General features: G+C 48.9%; 1 protein-coding gene and 1 long non-coding RNA gene across 3 annotated transcripts; both read right to left on the bottom strand.

The window, feature by feature from the left end:
• Positions 1-1,684: 1,684 nt before the first annotated feature.
• ANKRD54 (ankyrin repeat domain 54) lies at positions 1,685-13,471 on the bottom strand. Of its 2 annotated transcripts, none has more exons than XM_058568392.1 (8): positions 13,070-13,471; positions 11,559-11,606; positions 6,535-6,633; positions 4,406-4,477; positions 3,892-3,939; positions 3,694-3,818; positions 3,402-3,509; positions 1,685-2,842 (listed from the first exon to the last, which is right to left on the bottom strand). In XM_058568392.1, exons 1-8 carry the CDS (start codon positions 13,392-13,394, stop codon positions 2,768-2,770), a joined length of 900 nt encoding a protein of 299 aa, XP_058424375.1. In that variant the 5' UTR covers positions 13,395-13,471; the 3' UTR covers positions 1,685-2,767. The 2 variants fall into 2 exon arrangements, with proteins under 2 accessions (XP_058424375.1, XP_058424376.1); XM_058568393.1 differs by having other exon boundaries at positions 6,535-6,628; positions 13,070-13,135.
• Positions 13,472-19,355: 5,884 nt separating this feature from the next.
• Positions 19,356-21,924, bottom strand: LOC131421656 (uncharacterized). The gene is made up of 2 exons (XR_009223925.1): positions 21,303-21,924; positions 19,356-21,182 (listed from the first exon to the last, which is right to left on the bottom strand). It is a non-coding gene; the product is annotated as an uncharacterized LOC131421656 (long non-coding RNA).
• Positions 21,925-21,930: the final 6 nt, after the last annotated feature.

Here is a 21,930-nt window from a genome sequence, read left to right as displayed (position 1 = left end):
CCCTTCATTCACTGTCTACACGGCCAGAAAGGGAGTTGACAATAGCCCTTCACTTGCCCCAGTGGCCCATTCTCATGGTTACAGGGCTACAGGGCCAGAAGGGTGTAGGTGAGACACCAGAGGAATAGAGGATGCTGCAAGGATGCGCGCCACTCTCCAGGTAGGGATGGCTTGGTCCAGGCCAAGGACTTGTTAGGAGTTAGTTAGCTAGCGAGTCTGTGTCAGCCTGTCCTACAAACACACGCAGTCACCTCACAATTTCACAAAGTCCCAGCATGCCCCACCCCTCAGCTCTGCCAATACAAAGCAGCCTGCCCTAGGGAATAACCGGTCCCAGAAGTGCCCATCTATCTGCTCCCAAAGACTGTAGCAAGAGTTCCTAACCTTTTCTGAGACTGGACCCTGCTGAGAATGAACACTATGGGCCCTTTTATCAGAAACACACATGCACACTCTCCACAAGAAATCTTGTATCCTTTCAGGGGGTTCAGACATCTCTAAGGGTCCGTTAATTGAACCCCTTAGACCCAAGGTTGAGAAACCTTGCCTCAACTCTCTCCAGGGTGATCAGCCCCCTGTGTGGTAGGGGGGAGGCCAGAGAAGCAGGTCCCATGAGGGTGCCCACCCGAGTTTGAGGTCCACTGCCTCCCGCCCCTGCCTCTCCACTGCCCTGGACTCTTCCCGGCCCAGCCCCACCCGAGGGGGCCACGGGCCAAGGGGCTGAGCCACTGTGGGAGGGCAAGCTCAAACGTGGACCCCGGGCCTGAGCGGGCAGGCTCACCTGGAGGGAGTTACTAACATGGACAGGAAGGAAGGGAGAAAAGCCTCCCTGCCTGCTGCACCTCACCCTGCTCCCCACCTCCCTCTGCTCCCCACCTCCCTCTGCTCCCCACCTCACCCTGCTCCCCACCTCACCCTGCTCCCCACCTCCCTCTGCTCCCCACCTCACCCTGCTCCCCACCTCACCCTGCTCCCCACCTCCCTCTGCTCCCCAGCTCCTCCTCACCCTGCTCCCCACCTCACCCTGCTCTCCACCTCACCCCAGCACACAGCCAGCTGGCAGCCACCTCACACACAGCAGCAGCAGCCTGAGTTCCACAGAAAGACTTTACTGCTTCCCCTGGCCCTCCCTCCCCAGTCTGGGGGCTACCACAACACTTCCCCTTCCCCAACCCTGCTGACCTGGTGGGGCCTTCGGCTTCCCCTTGCACAGGGTCCTGGAGGCAGCCCCAGGCCTATACCTCAAATCCACAGAGAGCCTTTTTCTTCAGGGTCTGGGGAACAGCTGGGTTCCTTGAGTTCAATTCAGATCTGATCAAGCCGAGATTTGGGGGACAAGCTCTCCTCCTCTGAAAAGTAGCCAGGATTCCAATTTGGTGAGAGGGAATGTGGGGCAGAGCCAGAGTGGACACGGACGGATGCCCGGAAAACAGCCTGTCTCTACTCTGCAGTCAAATGTCTCCTGGGAGCGGCCTGGGCCTGGCAGTGCCTTCCTTTCAGTCCTCCCTCTGGCAGCATGCAGACCCCTGCCGCGGGGGGCGCTGCAGGGCTCAGGCCCCCAAAAGAGGGAACGTCTGCTCCTGCAGGGCTGTGAGTGGGGCACCTCCTTGATGGTGAGTGGTGAGCCTTCACTGTGTATCAGTTTCCTGTCACTACTGCAACAAGTGACCACAAACTCAGTGGCTTAAAACAACACAAATTTATTCTCTTACAGTTCTGGCGGTCAGAATTCTAAACTCTGTCTCACTGGGCTGAAGTCAAGGTGTCAGCAGGACTGGTTCCTTCTGGAAGTTCTGAGGGGAGAACCCATTTCCCTGCCTTTTCTAGCTTCTGGAGGCCACCTGCATTCCTTGGCTTGTGACCCCTTCCTCGCATTACTCCAACCTCTTGTTTCTGTCACCTTATCTCCTACCTCCTCTCTGACCTCCTGCTTCCCTCTTATAAGGATCCCTGTGATTACATCAGGCCCACCTGGATAATGCAGAATAGTCGCCTTGTCTAAAGATCCCTAACTTATTTACAACTGCAAGTTCCTTTTTGCCATATAAGGGACCATTTACAGGTTCCTGGGAACAGAACGTGGACATCTTGGGGCGCCACTACTCAGCCTACTACAACTAGGCTGCAGAACTGCTACAGCCGCCTGGTGTTGCAGTGATTGAGAGGAAAAGGATTGGGGATTTTCTGCTTTGGGTTCAGCAGGGTCCTTTCTAACTTTGTATTTCTAAAGTCTGGGCTTCACCAACCCTCTCCTTCCACCCAGAGAAACTCTCTGCAATGTCTCCTTGAGAGTCAGGTGACAGGTCTAAGTGCTGACGAGAGGTGCAGGGCCAGCCGAGAAGCCCCCTAGGCCACAGGGGGCCGGCCCTAAGCCCACACCTGCTGGCTACAACAAGCCCATGGCCAGGAAGGAACATGGAGAAGGGGCTGGGGCCCGCCGAGGGTGCCAGGGGCCGTGGGACGAGTGAGGCCTGCCAGGAGAGCGCACATCGGCCAGAGCTGAGGCGTGGCTGCAGTGCTGCGGGAGCCAGAAGCAGCAGCTGGGGGCGGTGGTCCCAGCCCACAGAGGTGACGGAGAGCATGGCTGGGAGCAGCTCTGAGGTCAGTGAGAGAGCATCCCTGCCCCACAGCATCTGGGGGCGCAGGTGAGGGCCTCACCAGACAAGTGTTGCTCCCAAGTTCCAGGTATCGGGCTTCTGCTTTGTAACGAGAGTGGTGGGGCAGGGGTGGGGCAGTGGCAGAGCGGGAAGTCAGGGAGCCTCTCTTGCTACCTCTTCTCCATGTTCTGCATCTGCAGGCTGAGGGAGGTGAAGCTGGCCAGGAGGTCGGTCACCTCATCCACCTAGAGGACCAAATGGAAGCTCTGTTACAGGGCCTGGCCCCCGGGTCTCCTTCCCAATACCACCGGCATGGAGGGCAGGCATTGCCTCTCCTCCCAAGATACGTGGCGGCTTCACTGTGACTACGGAACAGCTGTCCAAGGGTTTATCCCCTTTTTTTTTTTCCCCCCAAAGTCCCAGTAGATAGTTGTATGTCATAGCTGCACATCCTTCTAGTTGCTGTATGTGGGACGCGGCCTCAGCATGGCCAGAGAAGCGGTGCACCGGTGGGTGCCCGGGATCCGAACCCAGGCCACCAGCAGCGGAGCACATGCACTTAACCACTAAGCCACGGGGCCTGCCCACCAAGGGTTAATCCTTGACACTAGCTGGTCTCAGACTGCCCCAGAGAGAAGAGCCATGAGCAGCTTCAAAGGAAGTGGCTGGAGGCTTTGAGGTCCACAGTGGGCTGCAGCCCCACAGCCACAGCCTCTTTCTCCTATGAGTGTCTGGCTGCATCAGGGCAGGGATGGACTGGCCCTGAGGCTCCTGCCGGGCCCTGGGTGTGGACCAACCACTCACCTGCTCTTTGGTGCTAGTCATCTGGAGGCGGGTGCAGAGGTCGTCCAGCCGTTCCCGCTGCTCGTGCCGCCCCAGGCGCTCCAGGTACTCCCTCAGCATCTGGATGATCTGAAACGAGAGTGGTGGCTGAGCTGCTGGAAGGCACACAGAGGCCTGATGCTGCTGCCAAGGGGTCAGTGTGAGGCGACTCAGGAGACCCGCCCGGCGCTGGAGGCAGGCGTGTCTGTGGTGAGGGCAGCACTTGTCCAGGGCTTGCTCGGTGCCACGGGCTCGGCAGGAGAGGGGCACTCACCTGCTTCACCTCTAGCCGCACGGCCTCCAGGCACTGGGAGTGGCCTTCCTGCAGGATGTTCAGCTTCGACTTGGCCAGGTGCAGGGGCGTGCGGCCAGCTCGGTCCAGGGCATCCACACGGGCCCCTGGGGGAGCAGGCGGAGGTGAGCATGCTGAGACAAGGGTGAGAGAGGAAGGAGAAGGGGAAGGCCCACATACCTCCTCTTAGCAGTGTGGTGATGACAGGGACGTGGTTGGTGCAGGCCGCTGAGGAAGAAGAACAGGGACTTGAGAGGCCAGGACCACCAGGCTTGGCCCTGTGTGCCCGATGGAGGGAGCAGGACTGTGTCTCCAGTGTGCCTGCACCAGGTCATGCCTCCTGAGAAGGCATCACCATGGTGGCTACTGGGCAGGACTCAGCAATCAAGTCCAACTTCCCCCGGGACAGCTGGGGAAACTGAGGCTTGGAGATGGGACTGCCTCACCATGAGCCATGGTGTGAGCCAGCCACAGGGCAGGAATGGCTGCAGGCCTCACCTGCCCTAGCAGAGGGGCTGCTGAGCCAGTTTAGGTGGCTAACTCAGCTCTGCTCAGGGCACAGCCAACTAGTGATGGATGGGGAGGTCCCTGGGACACAGACTGGGGGAGTGCGGCCCTGGGGGCTCAGGCTCTCCAGCAAAGGGGCCTGTGTGTGCTGCAGAGAAGGTGTCTCGGCAGCTTTTCAGGCACTTACCCAGGTGCAGTGGCGTGTTCCCCAGCCCATCTCGCTGGTTGGGATCAGCCCCGTGGTCCAGGAGCAGCTGCACTGGAAACAGGAAAACCCAAGAGGAGCTGTCAGAGGCTTCTATAGACTGGACCCTAACCCCATCCCTAACCTAGCTAAAGAAGCTCCCTCAAAGTGTGGAACACTGTGGGCCGGCCCTGTGGCTTAGTGGTTAAGTGCGCGCGCTCCGCTACTGGCGGCCCGGGTTCGGATCCCGGGCCTGCACCGACGCACCGCTTCTCCGGCCATGCTGAGGCCACGTCCCACATACAGCAACTAGAAGGATGTGCAACTATGACATACAACTATCTACTGGGGCTTTGGGGAAAAAATAAATAAATTAAAAATTTAAAAAAAAACAAAGTGTGGAACACTGAAAGCAAATACGGTTCCCTATGTTGTTTCATTCATTCATTCACTCAGTCACAGGGTTCACAGACAGGACTCTGAGGGCCAGGAACTGAGGATTCCAGGAGGGCCTCTGGCCTATGCAAGTGTTAGGGGACTGAGATTTCAAGGGTTAAAGAAACTTCTTCCAACAGCAATGGCTGCTAGCAGGGCTCTCAAGGGCATTTTCTGCTCCTTCCACAGCCAAGCGCCCCAGTGGGAATTAGACCAATAGATGATGCTGAGCACCCTGTCCTTGAGAGTGTCTAGGCCACCTAAGGGTGGGCTGTGGTATCACCAGGGCTCATCCATTACCCAGATGGACGTGCTGGCAGACTAACTCATACAGGGAGACCAGGCTGAGCCTCACACCATATACAGAAACTAATGCGAGGGACCACAGACCTAAATGTGAAAGCTGAAACAGTCAGGCTTGTAGAAGAAAACAGGAGAATACCTTCATGATGCTGGGATAGGCAAAGATTTCTTAAATAGGTCACAAAAATACTAACATAAAAAAGAAAGATTAATAAATTGGATTTATTAAAATTAAGAACTTGTGTTCATCAGAAGACACTATTCAGAGAACAAAAAGCCAAGCGCAGAAAAGGTAAGTCATTTATGTTTAAATTATTTGTGTCCAGAATATATAAAGAATTTCTACAAATTAATAAGAAAAAGGCAACTTGTTAAAAAAATGGACAAAAGACTTGAACAGATACTTCACAAAACAGGATATAAAAATGGCCAATGAATACTCGAAGATGTGCTCAACATTACTGGCCATCAGAGAAATGCAAATTAAACCACAATGAGATACCACTAAAGTTAAAAAGAGACAATACCAAGCATTGGCAAGGATGTGGGAAAATGTGGAGCTCTCTTCCACTGCTGGCGGGAGTGCATGTGGTACAACCACCTCGGGATAAAGTTTGGTATCTACTAAAGCTGAATGTATGTGTACCCTAGGGACCCAACGATTCCACTTGTGGGTTTATATCTAACACAGACAAGTGCTTATATCCACCAAGTCACATGTGTAAGAATGTTCACAGCGTTTTATTCACAATAGCCCAAACCTAGAAACAACCAACAAGTCCGTCTATAGTAGACTGGGTGAACTGTGGTACATCAGTAAGAAAAAACAAACTACTGAGACACACAGCATTCAGGGATGAATCTCAAGGATATAATTTTCAGTAAAAGATGCCAAGATACAAAAGAGTGCATACTCTCTGCTTCCATTTCCATGAAATTCAAAAACAGGCAAAACTAATCGATGCTGAACAAGGCCCACATGGGGGTAAGGACTGGGAGGGGCATGAGGCAGGCTGCTGCAGTGCTGAAAATATTCTATAGCTTGATCTGGGTGGTGGTTACACCAGTGTATACACACAGAAAGTTCACTGTTTATAAGTTGTACCACACCCAAAAACTCCTCAAAAACAAAAGGGCCGTCCCACTGCTGCCCTTGGCGCTAAGTGTGGCCTGAATGTCTTGAAGGTCTGGCCCCAACCTCGCAGTCCATCACGTTCTTTCAGGTTTGCCCCTTCCCCAGGCTGGTGGTGCCAGCTCCACAGGCGAAGGGAGTGAGGGGGACGGGCAACATCTTGCTGGGTCTTCCTTACACCCAGCACCCCGAGCTGTGCAGACAGCAGATGATCCCCCAGCACCTCTCCAGGGATGCTCCCTTCTCCCTCCCCAGGACTCACCAATCTGGTCGTTGCCATTGCAGGACGCAAAGTGTAGAGCTGTGCGGCCCTTGTCATCAGCTGCGCAGGGATCTGTGCCGTCTTCCAGCAGCTGCTGCACTGACGCCAGCAAGACAGGGAGGCAGGGGAGAGAGCGGCAGTGTGAGTTAAGCTGCAGTCCCAGCAGGTGGAGACGGATGCTCACACGCCCCTCCAGGCAAGGCATCTGTAATGCGTGGGAGAGCTGGTCCCTCTTGGATGCTGGCCCCACAGGGACTGCCATGACAGGGACTTGGTTTCCTGAGGGCTCATCTGAGGGCCGTGGATTCTGGGTGCTCAAACTATGTGTCTAGGGATAGAATGTCACAGAAGGATCTTGACCCTCAGGGCCAGGAATTCTGGGATCACAGAAATCCCCAGCATAGACTTTGGCCCTGTCCCTCAACTTGAAATTGGATACATATCCATTCCAGCTGGACACAGCTGCCCAAGCTGTGGGCCGACGCTTACTCTGCTCCCAGGAGGCAGCCCTTTCTAGTGGACAGAGCCCGAGTTCTGGAGCCACACAGACCACGTCCTAGGCAAGGCTAAGAAAAAAGGAAGGAGTGCATTCACAACAGCATGGGGTAGTGGAAAGAGCTGGGCTGGGAGCAGGAACGCCTGGATTTGGGCCCCAATTCACCAGCAAATGGGGATAATCTCTGCCCTTCCAATCTCCAGAGCTGCTCTGACGAGAATAATGGACATGAAATTCCTTCTCTGAAAAGTAGGGAGCCATTATAAAATGTGAGGCATTATGTATTACATGTACACATCCACCTGAAATGTAGAAATTGCTGCCAACCGTCATTTTAGAGCAGGCAACATTTTAGTCTCTTTCCCTTGGCAAACCTCTCAAGGACTTGAGTCCTTCCAGACAAAGCCCAGATGTCTCCTCCTCCACAAATCTTTCCTGGCTCCTCAAGCCGAGGTAGACACTCCCTCTCCTGCATCTCCTCAGTGGCCTGTTCACCCTGCTACTCTACTATTAACGGGCTGTGCTATTTTAGAGTAATTGCATCTGTACACTGAGCACCAGCCAGGCGTCAGACACCTGACTGCTAAGTGCCCGACCAGCCAGCAAGGTATCACGTCCATTTCACAAACCAGGCAACTGCAGCCCAGGGAGATGATGTGAGGCGCCCAAGCTCCGTTCACCCAGCTCACAGGAGGCAAAGCTGGGACATAAACCCAGGTTCCTCTGGCTCTGGAACTTACACCTCTCCAATTAAACACATACTTCAGTTTTTCGGGGGTTTTTGGTTTGGAAGTGGTATCACTTTATATTCTTCTTCTCCAACTGTATTGTAGCTTTTTGTTTTATCTTAACACTTTGGATCAAGATATTATTGTCCTGCTCAGAGAATGTTGCTGGCTGACTGAATCAATGAACAGAGGTGGCAGGAAAAGGTTTATGAGAGCAGAGTTCTGAGTAGAGCTCCAGGTTAGCTCAGCATTCATCAGTACATTCACCGAAAGATAGCCAGTATCAAAGAGAGAAAACCAAGCTAAAACAGCCAGTTCTATCTTGTGATTTGTGCAGTTATAGTCTTTTTGGAATGCACTTTAGCCACATCTATCAGAAGCCATCAAAATACATATACCCTTTGATGTAACAATCCCATACCTGGGAAATTGTCTTAAAAATGAAAAACCAATGTGCAGATATATGACTGACTAAATAACTCTTGCTTTGTGCCTTTGAAGGCCTAGTGTGCATCATTAAAAGTTGCAGTTATACGCATGATTTCACTCATATGTGGAATATAAACCAACACAGAGACAGAGAGGACTGTATGGTGGTTACCAGGGGCAAGGGGGTTGGGGGTTAGGCACAAGGGGTGAAGGGAGGCATGTATATGGTGACTGACAAACAATAATGTACAACCAAAATTTCACAATATTATAAGCTATTAAGACATTAATAAAAAAAAAAAAGTTGCAGTTATAGGGGCCGGTCTGGTGGCGTAGTGGTTAAGTTCAGGCGCTCTGCTTCCACAGCCAGGGGTTCACAGGCTCAGATCCCGGGCGCAGACCAACGCACCGCTTGTCAGGCCATGCTGTGGCAGAGTCCCATGTAAAGTGGAGGAAGATGGGCACAGATGTTAGCCCAGGGCCAATCTTCCTCAGCAAAAAGAGGAGGATTGGCAATGGATGTTAGCTCAGGGCTGATTTTCCTCAGACACACACAAAAAAGTTGCAGTTATAACTGGGGAATGGAATTATAAGGTGTTTTTTGATTTTTACTTTAAAAGCTTTAAAAAAATCGTACAGCCGTATATTCATTCTATAAATATAGAAAAATAATGATGCTTCCATTTTGAAAAAACAGTTACAAAGACTATGAAAAATGTTTATGATACCCAAAAAATTATGTGGGCTACAAGACTGTGTATACAGCAGTTTGCAAGCCTATAATGAAAATTCTTCTGCAAAAGAAAAAGGACTGGAAAGATATTCACCAAAATATTAACAGAAATTAGTTCTTTTGCTGATATTATGGATGTTTTTCTTGTATATTTCTCTAATTTCCAAAACATTTTAAATGTGTATATTATTTTCATATTTAAAATATTTGAATTCATAGAGAAGGACTTACGATTTAACAATAGCGGGGTATAAATTTTATGTTCACTATAATTGCTAAACTATAGAAAAAACAGATAAACACACAGAGAAAGAAAACAAAGTCCTAACCACAAAAGAAAAGGCGTGAAGAGGCTGATCCCGCAGCCAATCTCACCATCAGAGGCCTGCAAGAGCCCAGTAAATCTAAGAGCCATTCAGATGTGAAGATGAGTGTGTTAGAGGCTCTGAATGGAAAACTACAGCATTTCTATCAAAATAATAAAACCACCAGGTGAACACCTGATTCAAGATGAACTAGACTTTCTGTGGAAGGGAAGTATAATTAAAATATTCTCTGGCCACATACCAGAAATATTAAAAAGAGAACACTTATCATTTTTCCTTGAAAAGCTATCTAGGTTGCTGTCCAAAATATTCCAAAATGTTAAAGTTCATGGAAAAGAGACCAAAGTGAAAAGAGCTGAAAAGCCCTCTGCTTTCCAGGCTGCTCATGGCTGCTGTGTCAGGGAGAAGGGAAGCATTTCAAGGCCCACGGTGCAATAGCCCAGCTCCCTGAGGTAAATGACCTCCTCTCTACACTGGCTGTACCCGAGCTCTCCTATCCCATGCTCGCATTTTATCTGTTGACCATAGCATCCTGACACCAACAGAATGATGTCCACTTGAGGTGGGCAAAATAAGGGCTCCCAAAGATGCCACGCCGTGACCCCCAGAGTTTGCAGATCTGTTACCTTACACAGCCAAAGGGACTTTGCAGATGTGATTAAGGTTAAGGACCTTGACATGGGAAGATTATCCTGGATTATTCAGGCCCAATCTAATCACAGGAGTCCTTAAACTCAGAGAACCTTTCCCTGCTGTGGGAACCAGAGAGATGGCAGTGTGCAGACTCAGTCCACTGGAGCCAAGGAACGTGGGCGGCCTCTAGGAGCTGGAAAAAGCAGGGAAACAGATTCTCCCCTAGAGCCTCCAGAAAGAACTACAGCCCTGCTGACACCTTGATTTCAGCCTGGTGTGACCTGTGCTGAACTTTTTTTTTTTTTTTGAGGAAGACTGGCTCTGACCTAACATCTGTTGCCAATCTTCCTCCTTTTTTTCCCCCAAATCCCCAGTAGATAGTTGTATGTCACAGTTGTAGATCCTTTTAGTTGCTCTACGTGGGATGCTGCCTCAGCATGGCTTGATGAGCGGTACGTGGGTCCGTGCCCAGGATCCGGACCGGTGAACCTTGGGCCACCGAAGTGGAGTGCGCGAACTTAACCACTGTGCCAGCCCCATGTGTTGAACTTCTTTTTTTTAATTTTTTTATTTGTTGTGAGGAAGATCGGCCCTGAGCTAACATCTGCCAATCCTCCTCTTTTTGCTGAGGAAGACTGGCCCTGAGCTAACATCCATGCCCATCTTCCTCTACTTTATATGGGACGCCGCCACAGCATGGCTTGACAAGCGGTGCATCGGTGCGCACCCGGGATCCAAACCGGCAAACCCCAGGCCGCCGAAGCAGAGCGCTTGCACTTAACAGCTTGCGCCACCAGGCTGGCCCCGTGTGTTGAACTTCTGACCTACAGAATTGTATGATAAATTTGTGTGGTTTTATACCACTTGTTTGTGGTAATTTGTCACAGCGGCCATAGAAAACGAATACACCACTTTTCCCTGATTCACAGAATTAAGTCAGTGGATAAAATTAAAAGTACTGGCAAGCCATGCTGTGGCGGCGTCCCATATAAAGTGGAGGAAGATGGGCACGGATGTTAGCCCACAGCCAGTCTTTCTCAGCAAAATAAGAGGAGGATTGGCAGATGTTAGCACAGGGCTGATCTCCTCACACACACAAAAAAATTAAAAGTATTTTCCTATAACTCGTCCTTGTACCTTTGATGCTGCTACTGCCCTGACAGCTAGTGAACGCTGGAGAGCAACAACAAACCAGAGTGGTGCCTGCCAGGGGCCCCTCCCGTGCCTTTCAGGTGATCTATCAACTAAACGAGTTTGAGGACCACTGACACAAGCACCACAAAGTCTCAGGGAGCAGTGAAAGGTGGTGGCTCTGGGCAGGTGGTGGCTCTCCTGGCAGTTAAAGTTGAGTGTTCACTCCCATTAACCAGAAGTCCCAAAAAGGTTCTATTCTGCTGCTGGGGGCCAGGAATGCAAAAGCAGGCATGGTCCCCACCCTCAGGGAGCCCAGAGGGAGATCAACAGTATGACATGAGGAAGTTCTTGGTGACAGGGAAGCATGGGAATTGTGAGCATCTAAGCCAGACTTATCTTCTGCAAGGCGACCGCAGTTATACAGTAAGTACAAAGAGCCCGGTCCAAGGGGGAAGCTGGCAGACTGAAGTCAAGCACTGTCTCCCCAGGTGTACCAGTGCCTTCCCTAACCAGCCCATGGAACTGGGCCTGCTCTGCACACTCACCTGTTTCCACATCGTTGGCGTTGGCCGAGTCCCTCAGCCTCTTTAGAGCTGTGAAAAGAGTGCGAGAGTGCCGGTTAAAAAAAAACACAACAACGGCCACGATGAAGCAGAAAGTGGACAGCTTCCTAGTTAACTCACTCTTCAGCCAGAATAGCATCTAAAGGGAAAGAAAGGTGCCAGGTTACAAGAGACACAACCCTGGGAACAAGGAGAAAATTGAAACGTGGCCCAGCTAGTGCAAAAGCCACATTCTGCAGCAAATCTTCCAAGGCCTTTGGAGCCAGATCTTGGGCTCTGGCACTTGTAGCAACTGGGTGACCTTGAGCAAGTTAGTTAACCCACCTGGGCCTCAGGTCTATCATCTGCAAAACAAGGCTGAGTTCTGTCCTGACAGCCCTGAGTTACAGCAAAGACAAAACGAGATGTTTACCTGGACGCTGTCTGTGAGCAGGTCACATAGATAACCCTATATTCTCCTTCAAAAGAGGCCACTCCCCAATGACTTAAACATGCTAATTCCTAAGCAGAAATTTTTTTCTCCTACAATGACACTACCTCTATATTAGACGCTAATAGAAAGCAATGCCTTTGTCATCAGAGAAATGAACAGAAATTGTAACTCAGATACATAACAATTCCTTACAGTCATATAGCACTTAATGATTTATACAGCACTTTCAAATTCTCATTTAATCTTCATAACTCGACTAAGATATGGGTGGAATCACAGTCCTGGAAGGGACCTCAGAAGTCCTCACTCTTTAGTTTCCACGTCATCCACAAAATGTAAAAGACAATATGGCAGACACACCCGAGCAGGAGTTTGAGTCTGCAGACCCAGGGTTCTACCACCAGCACAGCTACTTTCTAGCTACGTAACTTGGAGCAAGGCAATTTCTCTGAGCCTCAGCTTCCTCTTCAGTAAAATGGGAACAGTACCTGCACCTCAACGAGTTATGGTCAGGATTAGAAATGATTAGACATCACCCAACAGGGTTTGGCACAAAACAAAGGCAGAATAATAGCTACACATTCATTACCTTACTTAACTCTTGCAACATCCCTGTAAAGTAGGTATTGCACCCATTTTACAGATGAGAAAACTAAGGCTGAAAGGTCCTATAGTTTGCCTAAGACCTAAACGAGGTAGAAGAGTCCAATCCAGGTCTGTGCATTTAAACAAGTTGGTAGGACCCGGCTACGGGCTCTGGCCTCCTCTCTCTGATAAAAGAATTCTCCATGACTCCATTTTCTTATCTACTAATGAACACTGGAGTCAGGAAAAGTTTCTGTTCAGGAATTACCACGTGTGAAAAGCCTAGGGTGACTGGCTCTGAGCAGGAAGACGTTTTTTCACACTCACGGTCTTAGCAGCTATAATAATTATCACTGCTGAAAGGAGACTCAGGGGCCACTGTGGCCCGAAGCTCAGACGTCCGAGGAACCGCGACTGGGGGCCTGGGGGCGGGTTCCGGGCCCAGGGCCCGCCCGCCTCCCGCCGCGCCGCTCACCGTGCGCCTCCTTGCCGGTGGGCCCGAGCCTGCGGTGGGGCCTGGCGGCGCGCCTCAGCCGGCCGGCGGGGATCTTACAGCGCAGCTCATCGCGGGGCTCCGCGTCCTGCTGCCACAGGACGTGGAGGTAGCGCAGCGGGGACTGGGCCCCGCCAGACGCCCGGCCCGGCAGGCCCGCGCCGCCGCCCAGCGCAGCCCCGAAGTCGGCGAAGGAGAAGAGGCCCTCGGGGCCGGTCAGCGGCTCCGGCGCCACCGCGCACTCGCCATCCGAGCTCGAGCGGCCCGAGCGCGGCTCGTCGTCCGCGCCCCCGGCGGCGGCTGCCATGGCAACGGCCCCTCGCCGGCCTGGCCGCCGGAGCCTCGTTCCCGACCGACCGACGGACCCGCTTCCCTCCGTCCTAAGCCTCTCTGTCAGCGGGCGAGCGGGCGGGCCCGGCCTGCAACCACGGCAACCGAGCGGGGGGCGGGCTCGGGCCGCGAGCTGGAGCGTTCCGGGCCAATGAAAACCCTTCCAGCCTAACCCCCCCCCCCCTACTGCCCACCGGGCATGGTACGAGCAATAGAATTGGTTTCCGGCAGCGTGACTGACGGACACAAGAACCAATCACAAATTGGAGATGCCCACGCCCTCGCCGTACGTATCCACCGGAGCCAATAAAACAGCTGAGTTTAAGGCACTCTTCTTTTTCCGTTTTCCCCGTCGGATCATGGGAACGATAACGGGCAGATGCCTTAGCCAATCACGTTAAGATGATCTGCAGCCAATCACAAAGGAGAGTGAAGAAGCCCAACTCAAGGGATAGAGAGATCTAGATATGTTTTAAATCGATGAACGTAAAAAAAAGAACTTCCCACAAATGCGTAGTGTAAGTAGGAAAGTGAGACTATGTTAAAATTTAGGGCTATCACCGAACTGTGGAGTAATAGCTTCTGAATGCGATAGATCCCTTTAGTTCTCTCGGTAACCCCGGCGTTGATCACTGATTTACAGAGAATTATAATTCAATATAATTACACCAGAGCGACGCTTCAGTCGGAGCCAGGGAACTCTCGGTGCTAGGTCCTGGACACAGGATCCGACTCGGTGTCCTCTGAGATGCACACGGTCCGATGGGAGAAGTCAGAGCCGGAAACAGGGAAGTCGCAAACCTTGAACGATGAGCTTAGCAAACCCTCACGGGTGCACTGTTTCTAAGAATTTCCACAACCCTGTACCCCACAAATACTTCTATAAGGTAGGAAAGGAGGATCATCCCCATTTTATAGATGAGCTGAAACCAGAGAAATAAGGGACTTTTCATAGATGCCTAGCTCTCTTGCGAGGAGGGCTTGTGTCCAGGCAAGAGTTCTTCCCTCTCATTCAAGCCACTTAAAGTGTAATCTCATGACCAAATTGGGTTTATCCTAGAAATGCAAGGCTAGTTTAACATTGGAAAATCTATTAATGCCATTCATCATGTTAATAAATTCAGGGAGAAAAGTCATGTGATTGTCTCAGCACTAGCAATAAATGTCAACATCTACTTATGATAAAAGTGTTTTCAGGGGCCTGCCTGGTGGCACAAGCGGTTAAGTGCGCGCGCTCCGCTGTGGCGGTCCGGGGTTCGCCCGTTGGGACCCCGGGCGCGCACCTACGCACCGCTTGTCAAGCCATGCTGTGCCGGCGTCCCATATAAAGTGGAGGAAGATGGGCACGGATGTTAGCCCAGCGCCAGTCTTCCTCAGCAAAAAAAGAGGAGGATTGGCAGATGTTAGCTGAGGGCAGAGCTTCCTCACAAAAAAAAAAAAAAAAAAAAAAGTAATGTTCTTCTGACAGTTGAAAAGCACTTTCAGATTTTGCAGTGCTCTCAGCACACCATTGTGAGGTTGATCATTGTTAATGTGGTGTGGTTGATGATTGTTAATGTGTGGAGAAAAATGCTGTCTATCTGAACTCTCCTCCACTGCCCCATCTTCAGTAAGGACATATGCCAGCTCTGCTTGTAGCCAGAAGGAAACAGAGGAAAGAAATAAACATTGAACATGTATCATTTACCAAGTGCTTGCTTGATATATACATTATACCACTTAGTTCTCCCTTACAAGAGCCTTAGCAGGTAGATATTATTATACCCACTTTGCAGATCAGGAAATTGAGGTCCTGAGATGTTATATGAACTGTCCAAGGGTACAGAGCTAGAAAGTTGAAGAACTGGGATTTGAACCCAGAAAAGTCCTCTCTTTCCATCACACTGCTTTCTTTAATGAAGTCTGCTGGAAATCTGGCTCCGGAGAGTTTAAGTGGTGTCTAGGTATTTTTACCTCCCTCCTGCTGAATGTACCCCAAAATAACTTTATTATTCATTCCTCCTTTTTCCGTGTAATAGCCTCCAAAGTAGTCTTTCTCTCTCCAGTCTCTCTTTGCAGAATTCAAGGTGCACATGCTGCCTAAACCACAATTCTCTTCAGGTCTCTAGGATCTGCCTGCCCATTGAGTTCAGGCTAAAGTCCAAACCCTGTATCGTAGCAGTCAAGACCATTATCTTCCTCCTACCAGTAGGTCTGGTCTTCAAGCCATCTGGTCTACTAAGATGTTTGCATTGTCACAAGTCTTTTAATTTGAACAGGATCCCTAAATATCTAGAAGTGGTTGTTGCTTCTAATTTGAAGTCTAAATTACATAGCCCAGTCCTCTGTGTGTTTCAAGAGCCACTTGTTATTCTGGATTAGAAGAATAGGATGTTGCCTGTAGACCCAGTTAGCCTCAGCCTCACGGTTTTCGACTGGAACTTGGGTCTATGAAGTTGTAGTCCCCCGTGATGCCTGGCTCAGCAACGGGCACCAGCACCCTGCAGCTATTTGACTGACTGGCTGACTGATTGAAGGAATGAATGAATGAGTAAAGATAGCATAGCCCAGTGGTTAAGACTATCAACTTTGGAGCCATAAATATGTGGGGCTATGGCTTTGAGCAAGTGACTTTACCTTTCTAAGCCTCAGTTTCCTCGTCTATAAAATGGAGGTAATGGTAGTGCCTATATCATCTGATTATCGTAGGACTAAACGATACAATGTGAGTAAAGCACCTGGTACAGAGCTTGGCGCAGAGTTAGTGCTCAAAAAATGGTAGCTATTGTTGTTATTATTATAAATAAGGGTAGGATGCAGGCTAAGGCCCATGCAAATCCTACACAGCGGTGGGCACATCACACTGGCTTGAACTTGACCTAAGGGTATGAAGGCAAGCATTCATATACAAGTCATTTATATTTGGTCAATCGGCAAATAAAACATGAAGCAGTTTGTGGGAGACAAAGAAAGTACCTATAATGTTTGCCTTGTGGGAATCCAGGGGCTTGTGTTCTAAGTCTGGTTCAGCCCAAACTCACCTCCTGATTTGGGGGTAAGTGTTTCCCTTCTTTGGGCCTCAGTCTTCCCATCAGAAGGTATTGTTCTAGGTCAGTTATTGACACTGGCTCAGACCCGATTCAGCAGGTTGGCTTTCCTTTCATTCTTTCCCTCCCCCTGTTGGCCTTCACAGTATTTTAGAGCAATTTGAACTGGTTGCCAACATTTAAAAATTGAGAGCTTTCACATAATGTTTTATTTCCAGATTCTGTTAAAAATGAGAAGATATGGCAATACAGGACCAGCTCTCCCACATGGCAACAGCTGGCTGGGTCTGCATGGCAACTGTCCCCTTTTGATGGGACATGGTGTTCTGGTTTGCCACAGTCCCCACCACTCTCTGTTACCTCCACATTGAGGCCCAAAGGCAGTTACCGTTTTTCATCACACTTGTGCTGTTGTTTTTCTTAAGTAGAGTTAACAGGAAATTAAAATATTTCTTGTCTTTAAAACGTGGAATAATGAAAACTAGTGCAGAGGAAAATTATCTAGTGTCTGAAAACATGACAAAGTGATTATGTGGCTTTTTATTATCATGCTAGAGAATTTCTAATAAAACCTACATAAGGGACAGCTGACTCTCTGGAGAAACTTAACAATCGATTAGGACCCAGTGAGGTTTTACAACTCTGTCAAGTTAGAGGTTAACTTGTAGGAAACTGATAAGGTGCAATAATTTTTGTGTGTCCAATGGAGAGATAACCCCAACAGTTACGGTTTGTTACTCTGTAGAGCATGAAACAGGTTTGGATCTAACTCAGCCATCATATTTTAGCTTTCCTTTGCCCATTAACTATCCTCAAATTCTTTCCAAACCAGCTTTGTCATACTGTTGGTTCCTTCATTAACGACTAAAGAAGCTCACTCTTTATTAGTGTGAGAATTGTTTTTAATCTCTTAAGGGTATTAATCTTTTGTCTATCATCTTAAGTTTCCAAAATTTTCTTGGTTAGTTGTTTGTTGTTAATTTTACTTATAATTTTAAAATCAATTTTATTAAGGTGTAAATTACATGCAGTAAAAGTCCCACTTTTTAAGTGTACAAGGCCAATGATTTTTGACAAAGGTATACACTCATGTGCCCACCACCCCTATCAAGATATAGAACATGACAATTATATTTTTAACAATTTGAGAATTGATCTTTTAGACTACAGAGAGAGGGCCCTGTGTTTTCAGAAAAGGAAGTGAATATTTATTTGTAGGTAAGAACAATAGTCTTCAATGTCTGTGGTGAAAGAAGGGATACAACCTAACATGAGGTCAGGAAACAGTCTGCTACTTCACTGTCTTTTTCTATCTAGTGGAATCCTGTACCTGATGATTCCTAAGGACACTTCTAGTTCTGATTTGTAAAGACTTGGCTACTGCTCTCTTAGGGCCCACAGACCACTGCAGTAAGGGGGTGGGCAGGGGCTTGTGAAATCATGCTCAGGAGAATGAAACAAACAGGACAGTAAGCAAACTACAAACAAACTACAGGTTCTTGGGAAGTGGAGCCTGAAACGAACCCAGCTGAAGAGCCCAGGCAGACTGTAAAATATAACTAATGGCTTTTCTGGGTCAGAGAATTTTCTGCCTCAAATCCCAGGCAAAGGAAGATCAAGAGAAACAGGGCAGCTTTTCAGCTGCTAAATCGTCTCAGCAACTCTCCCAGGTAAAATTATTCCAGGAGCTTTGGTCTGCCCACAGTTTCCTTCCCTTTGAAGTAGTGCTTCCATTAACAAGAGAGCCTTGCAAAATCAAACACGCAGTGCTCAGACATTTCATAGTCTGTAATGGGGTTCCAGCTGCTTTCGGGTCGAAGTTGCATTTCTAAGCAGACTTAATGTGCTGCCAAGCAGTGGCCTAAGTTTGAATTCAAATGCAATTCTACAAATATGGACTGAGAATTGGAGGCAGGAAGGGTGAGGAAGCCGTTACACTACCAATGAGATGATGGTGCCTTGGACAAGAATGATGGAGACAAGGTGGTGAGAATGGAGAGTCTGGGAATATTTTGAAGGTAGAGCCAACAAAGTGCAGCTGCACTGAACGTGTGGTGTGAGGAAGAGTCAAGTCAGGGGTGGTTCTGAGGGCTTTGGCCTGAGCGACCGAAAGAATGAAGTTGCCGTTAACTAAGATGGGAAAAACCGTGAGAAGAGCAAGGTTGAGGCAGAAAATCGGAAGATCAGTTTGGACATGTTAAGTTTGAGGTGCCCATTAGACATCCGGGTACTCACATGGGCCACTGAGCCCAACTCAGGAGTGCGGTCTGGGTTGGAGATATAAATGTGGGGAGTCAATAGCATATGGATGATATTTAAACCTACTGGACTGGATAAGACACCCAGGGAGTGATGGCAGATAGAGGAGACCAAGCCCAGGGAGAAGGGGCAGTCCACTATTTAGTGATTGGAGAGAGGAAGAGGACTTAAGAAAGGAGGGTGAGGGCCAGCCCCATGGCTTAGTGGTTAAGTGCGCGCACTCCGCTACTGGCGGGCCAGGTTTGGAGCCCAGGCGCATACCACGCACTGCTTCTCTGGCCATGCTGAGGCTGCGTCCAACATACAGCAACTAGAAGGATGTGCAACTATGACATACAACTATCTACTGGGGCTTTGGGGAGAAAAAGGGAAAAAAAATGGAGGAAGATTGGCAATAGATATCAGCTGAGGGCCAGTCTTCCTCACACACACACAAGAAAACCAACAAAGGAGGGTGAGAAAGAGTAGCCAGTGAGGAACGTTCTCTCAGAGCCTTTACTAATCTCTAAGTTAGAGCACACATTCTGGAAGAGGTAGAAAGTCATGAATAAATAAATAAAATATATATTAGATGGTTGTAATCAAAGAATCCAAGTTTCTGGTGACTGAAGCTTACATGAAGAACAAAGAACAGAAAATTACAAAACCAGAACTAGGTAGGAAAGAGAATATTTATTTAGAACAAGGAATCACAACACAAATTGTGGGAGAAATCATGCAATCACAAATTGCAATTTGTCATTTTAAAAAGCTGACAAATAATACAAACATCACAAAATCCAGAAAAGTAACATATTTGTTAATTTTCTTAAACACCTCCATAAGATGTTTTCTATTTTAGGCTGAAAAAAGCAACAGGAAAAGCATGAAAAGCAACAGGATATATTGGAGTGTATGAGGAAACCATTTGGTTTAAAACTAATTCGGGGGCCGGCCCCGTGGCTTAGCGGTTGAGTGCGCGCGCTCCGCTGCTGGCGGCCCGGGTTCGGATCCCAGGCGCGCACCGACGCACCGCTTCTCCGGCCATGCTGAGGCCGTGTCCCACATACAGCAACTAGAAGGATGTGCAGCTATGACATACAACTATCTACTGGGGCTTTGGGGGGAAAAAATAAACAAATAAAATCTTTAAAAAAAAAAAAAAAACTAATTCGGCCTGACCTTGTTTTTCCAAAAGGGCCTGTCATGGCCTCTTGAGCATGCATTGTACATCTACTTTAATCATTTACAATGTCCCAAAGACAAGAATGATGCCCTTAAAGATAGGGATGTATCTTCCCCCATATCATTTCCTTAAGGATAAGCATCTCTTCCTAGAAACAAGAATTACCGACCTGCTGTGCTCACCTTGTGACCACTGACCTGCTGTGCCAGCAAAGCAATCTTGTGACTATTGTAAAAGGGACGTTCCTATCATATGTGATGTATGCTCTTTGTTCCAAGACGGTATATAACCACTCTGTTCACCCCACTTTTGTGTCCTTCCATGCTTGGGGAAGGCAGGCCCTGGGCTACAGTCCTCAAACCCGGCTCATAATAAACTCACCCCAATTTTGATTTATAGATTGATTATGGATTATTTGTGTTGGCAGGCTGACTATGCTTTGGTCGCCTCTTTATATGACCACAATTTCGTATCATAATGAGAATGGAAAGATAATTTAGTCTATCCTCTAGCATGTTCCATCAAAATTTTTTATTAATAATTTAGAAAAACTTCTTCCAGTTTTACAATTCCTTTTTAGTAATGTCATGAATATTTTGAGAATTGTTGTCAAAGTTGGGGACAACCTGTATGAAATTTTTGTCCTATATAACTATAAAATTTCAAGCTTTCTAGTACCCTGATTAACCTTAAATACTCCTTTCATTGAGGACACTCACTGATCACAGGGGATGGCAGGTACAGCTTACACTAGGAAGGCCAGTGATAACAACTATACGTGGAACAGTATCACATAAACATATTCTACTAAACTCAAATGTTCCCAACTGGATTTCCTCTAGCTGGATCCCAAACGCCATTAAACACAAGGGGCAGTATGACCGGGGAAATCGGAGTAGAAAGTGGTTTTAAGCGACTGCAGTAAAAATATTACTTTTGCAAAGTTTACAAAAACATAAGACCATGCAAGCACGTAGCTGGGGGCCCTCCTTGAGCCATGGAAGAACCCCGGGGAATCGAGAGGCCCTAAAGTTTAAGCTTTAGTTCCATGACGGTCTCACCTCTTGGTGATAGTGCAAAGAATGAAGGCAAAGTAAAACGCGGCACAGGGAGCTGGGGCGGGAAGTTGCAACTCGAAACATGTAGGATGCTCTGAGTCGCTGGCATCAGAGTAAACAGCTGAAGGAGGTGACGGAGCCAGCCTTGCGGACATCTGGGAGGTCTGCATTCTACAATCTAGACCAGGTGAGGCGGAGCGTGCCTCGCTTCGGAAAGCTGGGAAGGCTGTGTGACAAGAGGATGCGGGCGATGAGGCCTACAGAGGGAGAGACACAGCCTGGTCACACAGCAAATCAGTGGCTGTGACTAGAATCCAGATTTCCACTGGGTGTTGTGGATGGGCAGATGGCTAAACGAAGGCCCTTGACTCACATACCAGTTTCTGTTGGTTTGTTTTATAACCCTGTCCCTAACTCCAGGACTTCCCAGGACTCGAACCCACGCTACCGCCGGATTCGCAACACGACCCACAGCCTGAGCGCTCCGTGCTTTACCCGTGGGTCGCAGGGCCTCACACCACAGCTGGCCTCATCTTTGCCTGCTCCAACCTTCAAGTCCAAAGTCGGAAGCGCCTTTTCTCAATGCCCTCTCACTGCACGGGACCAAGTCTCAACTTTTACACCCAGGAAGTATAGTCTTTTGAGAGCAGAAAGTTTGAAGACATTTCTCGCCGCAGGCAAACCGCTTACACCTAAATCCAATATCAGGCCCCCACGTCCGAATTTCCCTTCACGCGAGAAGTCGGCCGAGGAAGTTGTCAGCCATCTTTTGTGTGGCATGACTTCTGGCTTCTCTTACTTTGCCCATCCTCTATTACGGCGAACCATGTCATGTCCTTATTTCCGACTTTACGCAAGTACTATAGGGCCACGATCCTTGTAAATTCTCTGTTTGAAGAAGGAAGGAAAATTTAGGTGTTTGTCTTTTCCGCCCTTCCTAACGTGGCTGTCTCAGCTCGCCGGCGGCCCGGAAGGGCTTCCGGTTTCCCGGCAGGCCCGAGCGGG

This window comes from Diceros bicornis, chromosome 25 (genome assembly GCF_020826845.1).
Source record: "Diceros bicornis minor isolate mBicDic1 chromosome 25, mDicBic1.mat.cur, whole genome shotgun sequence".
Classification (NCBI taxonomy): domain Eukaryota; kingdom Metazoa; phylum Chordata; class Mammalia; order Perissodactyla; family Rhinocerotidae; genus Diceros; species Diceros bicornis.
The sequence above is the reverse complement of the archived record's forward strand: the minus strand, read 5'-3'. Positions and strand labels throughout refer to the sequence as shown.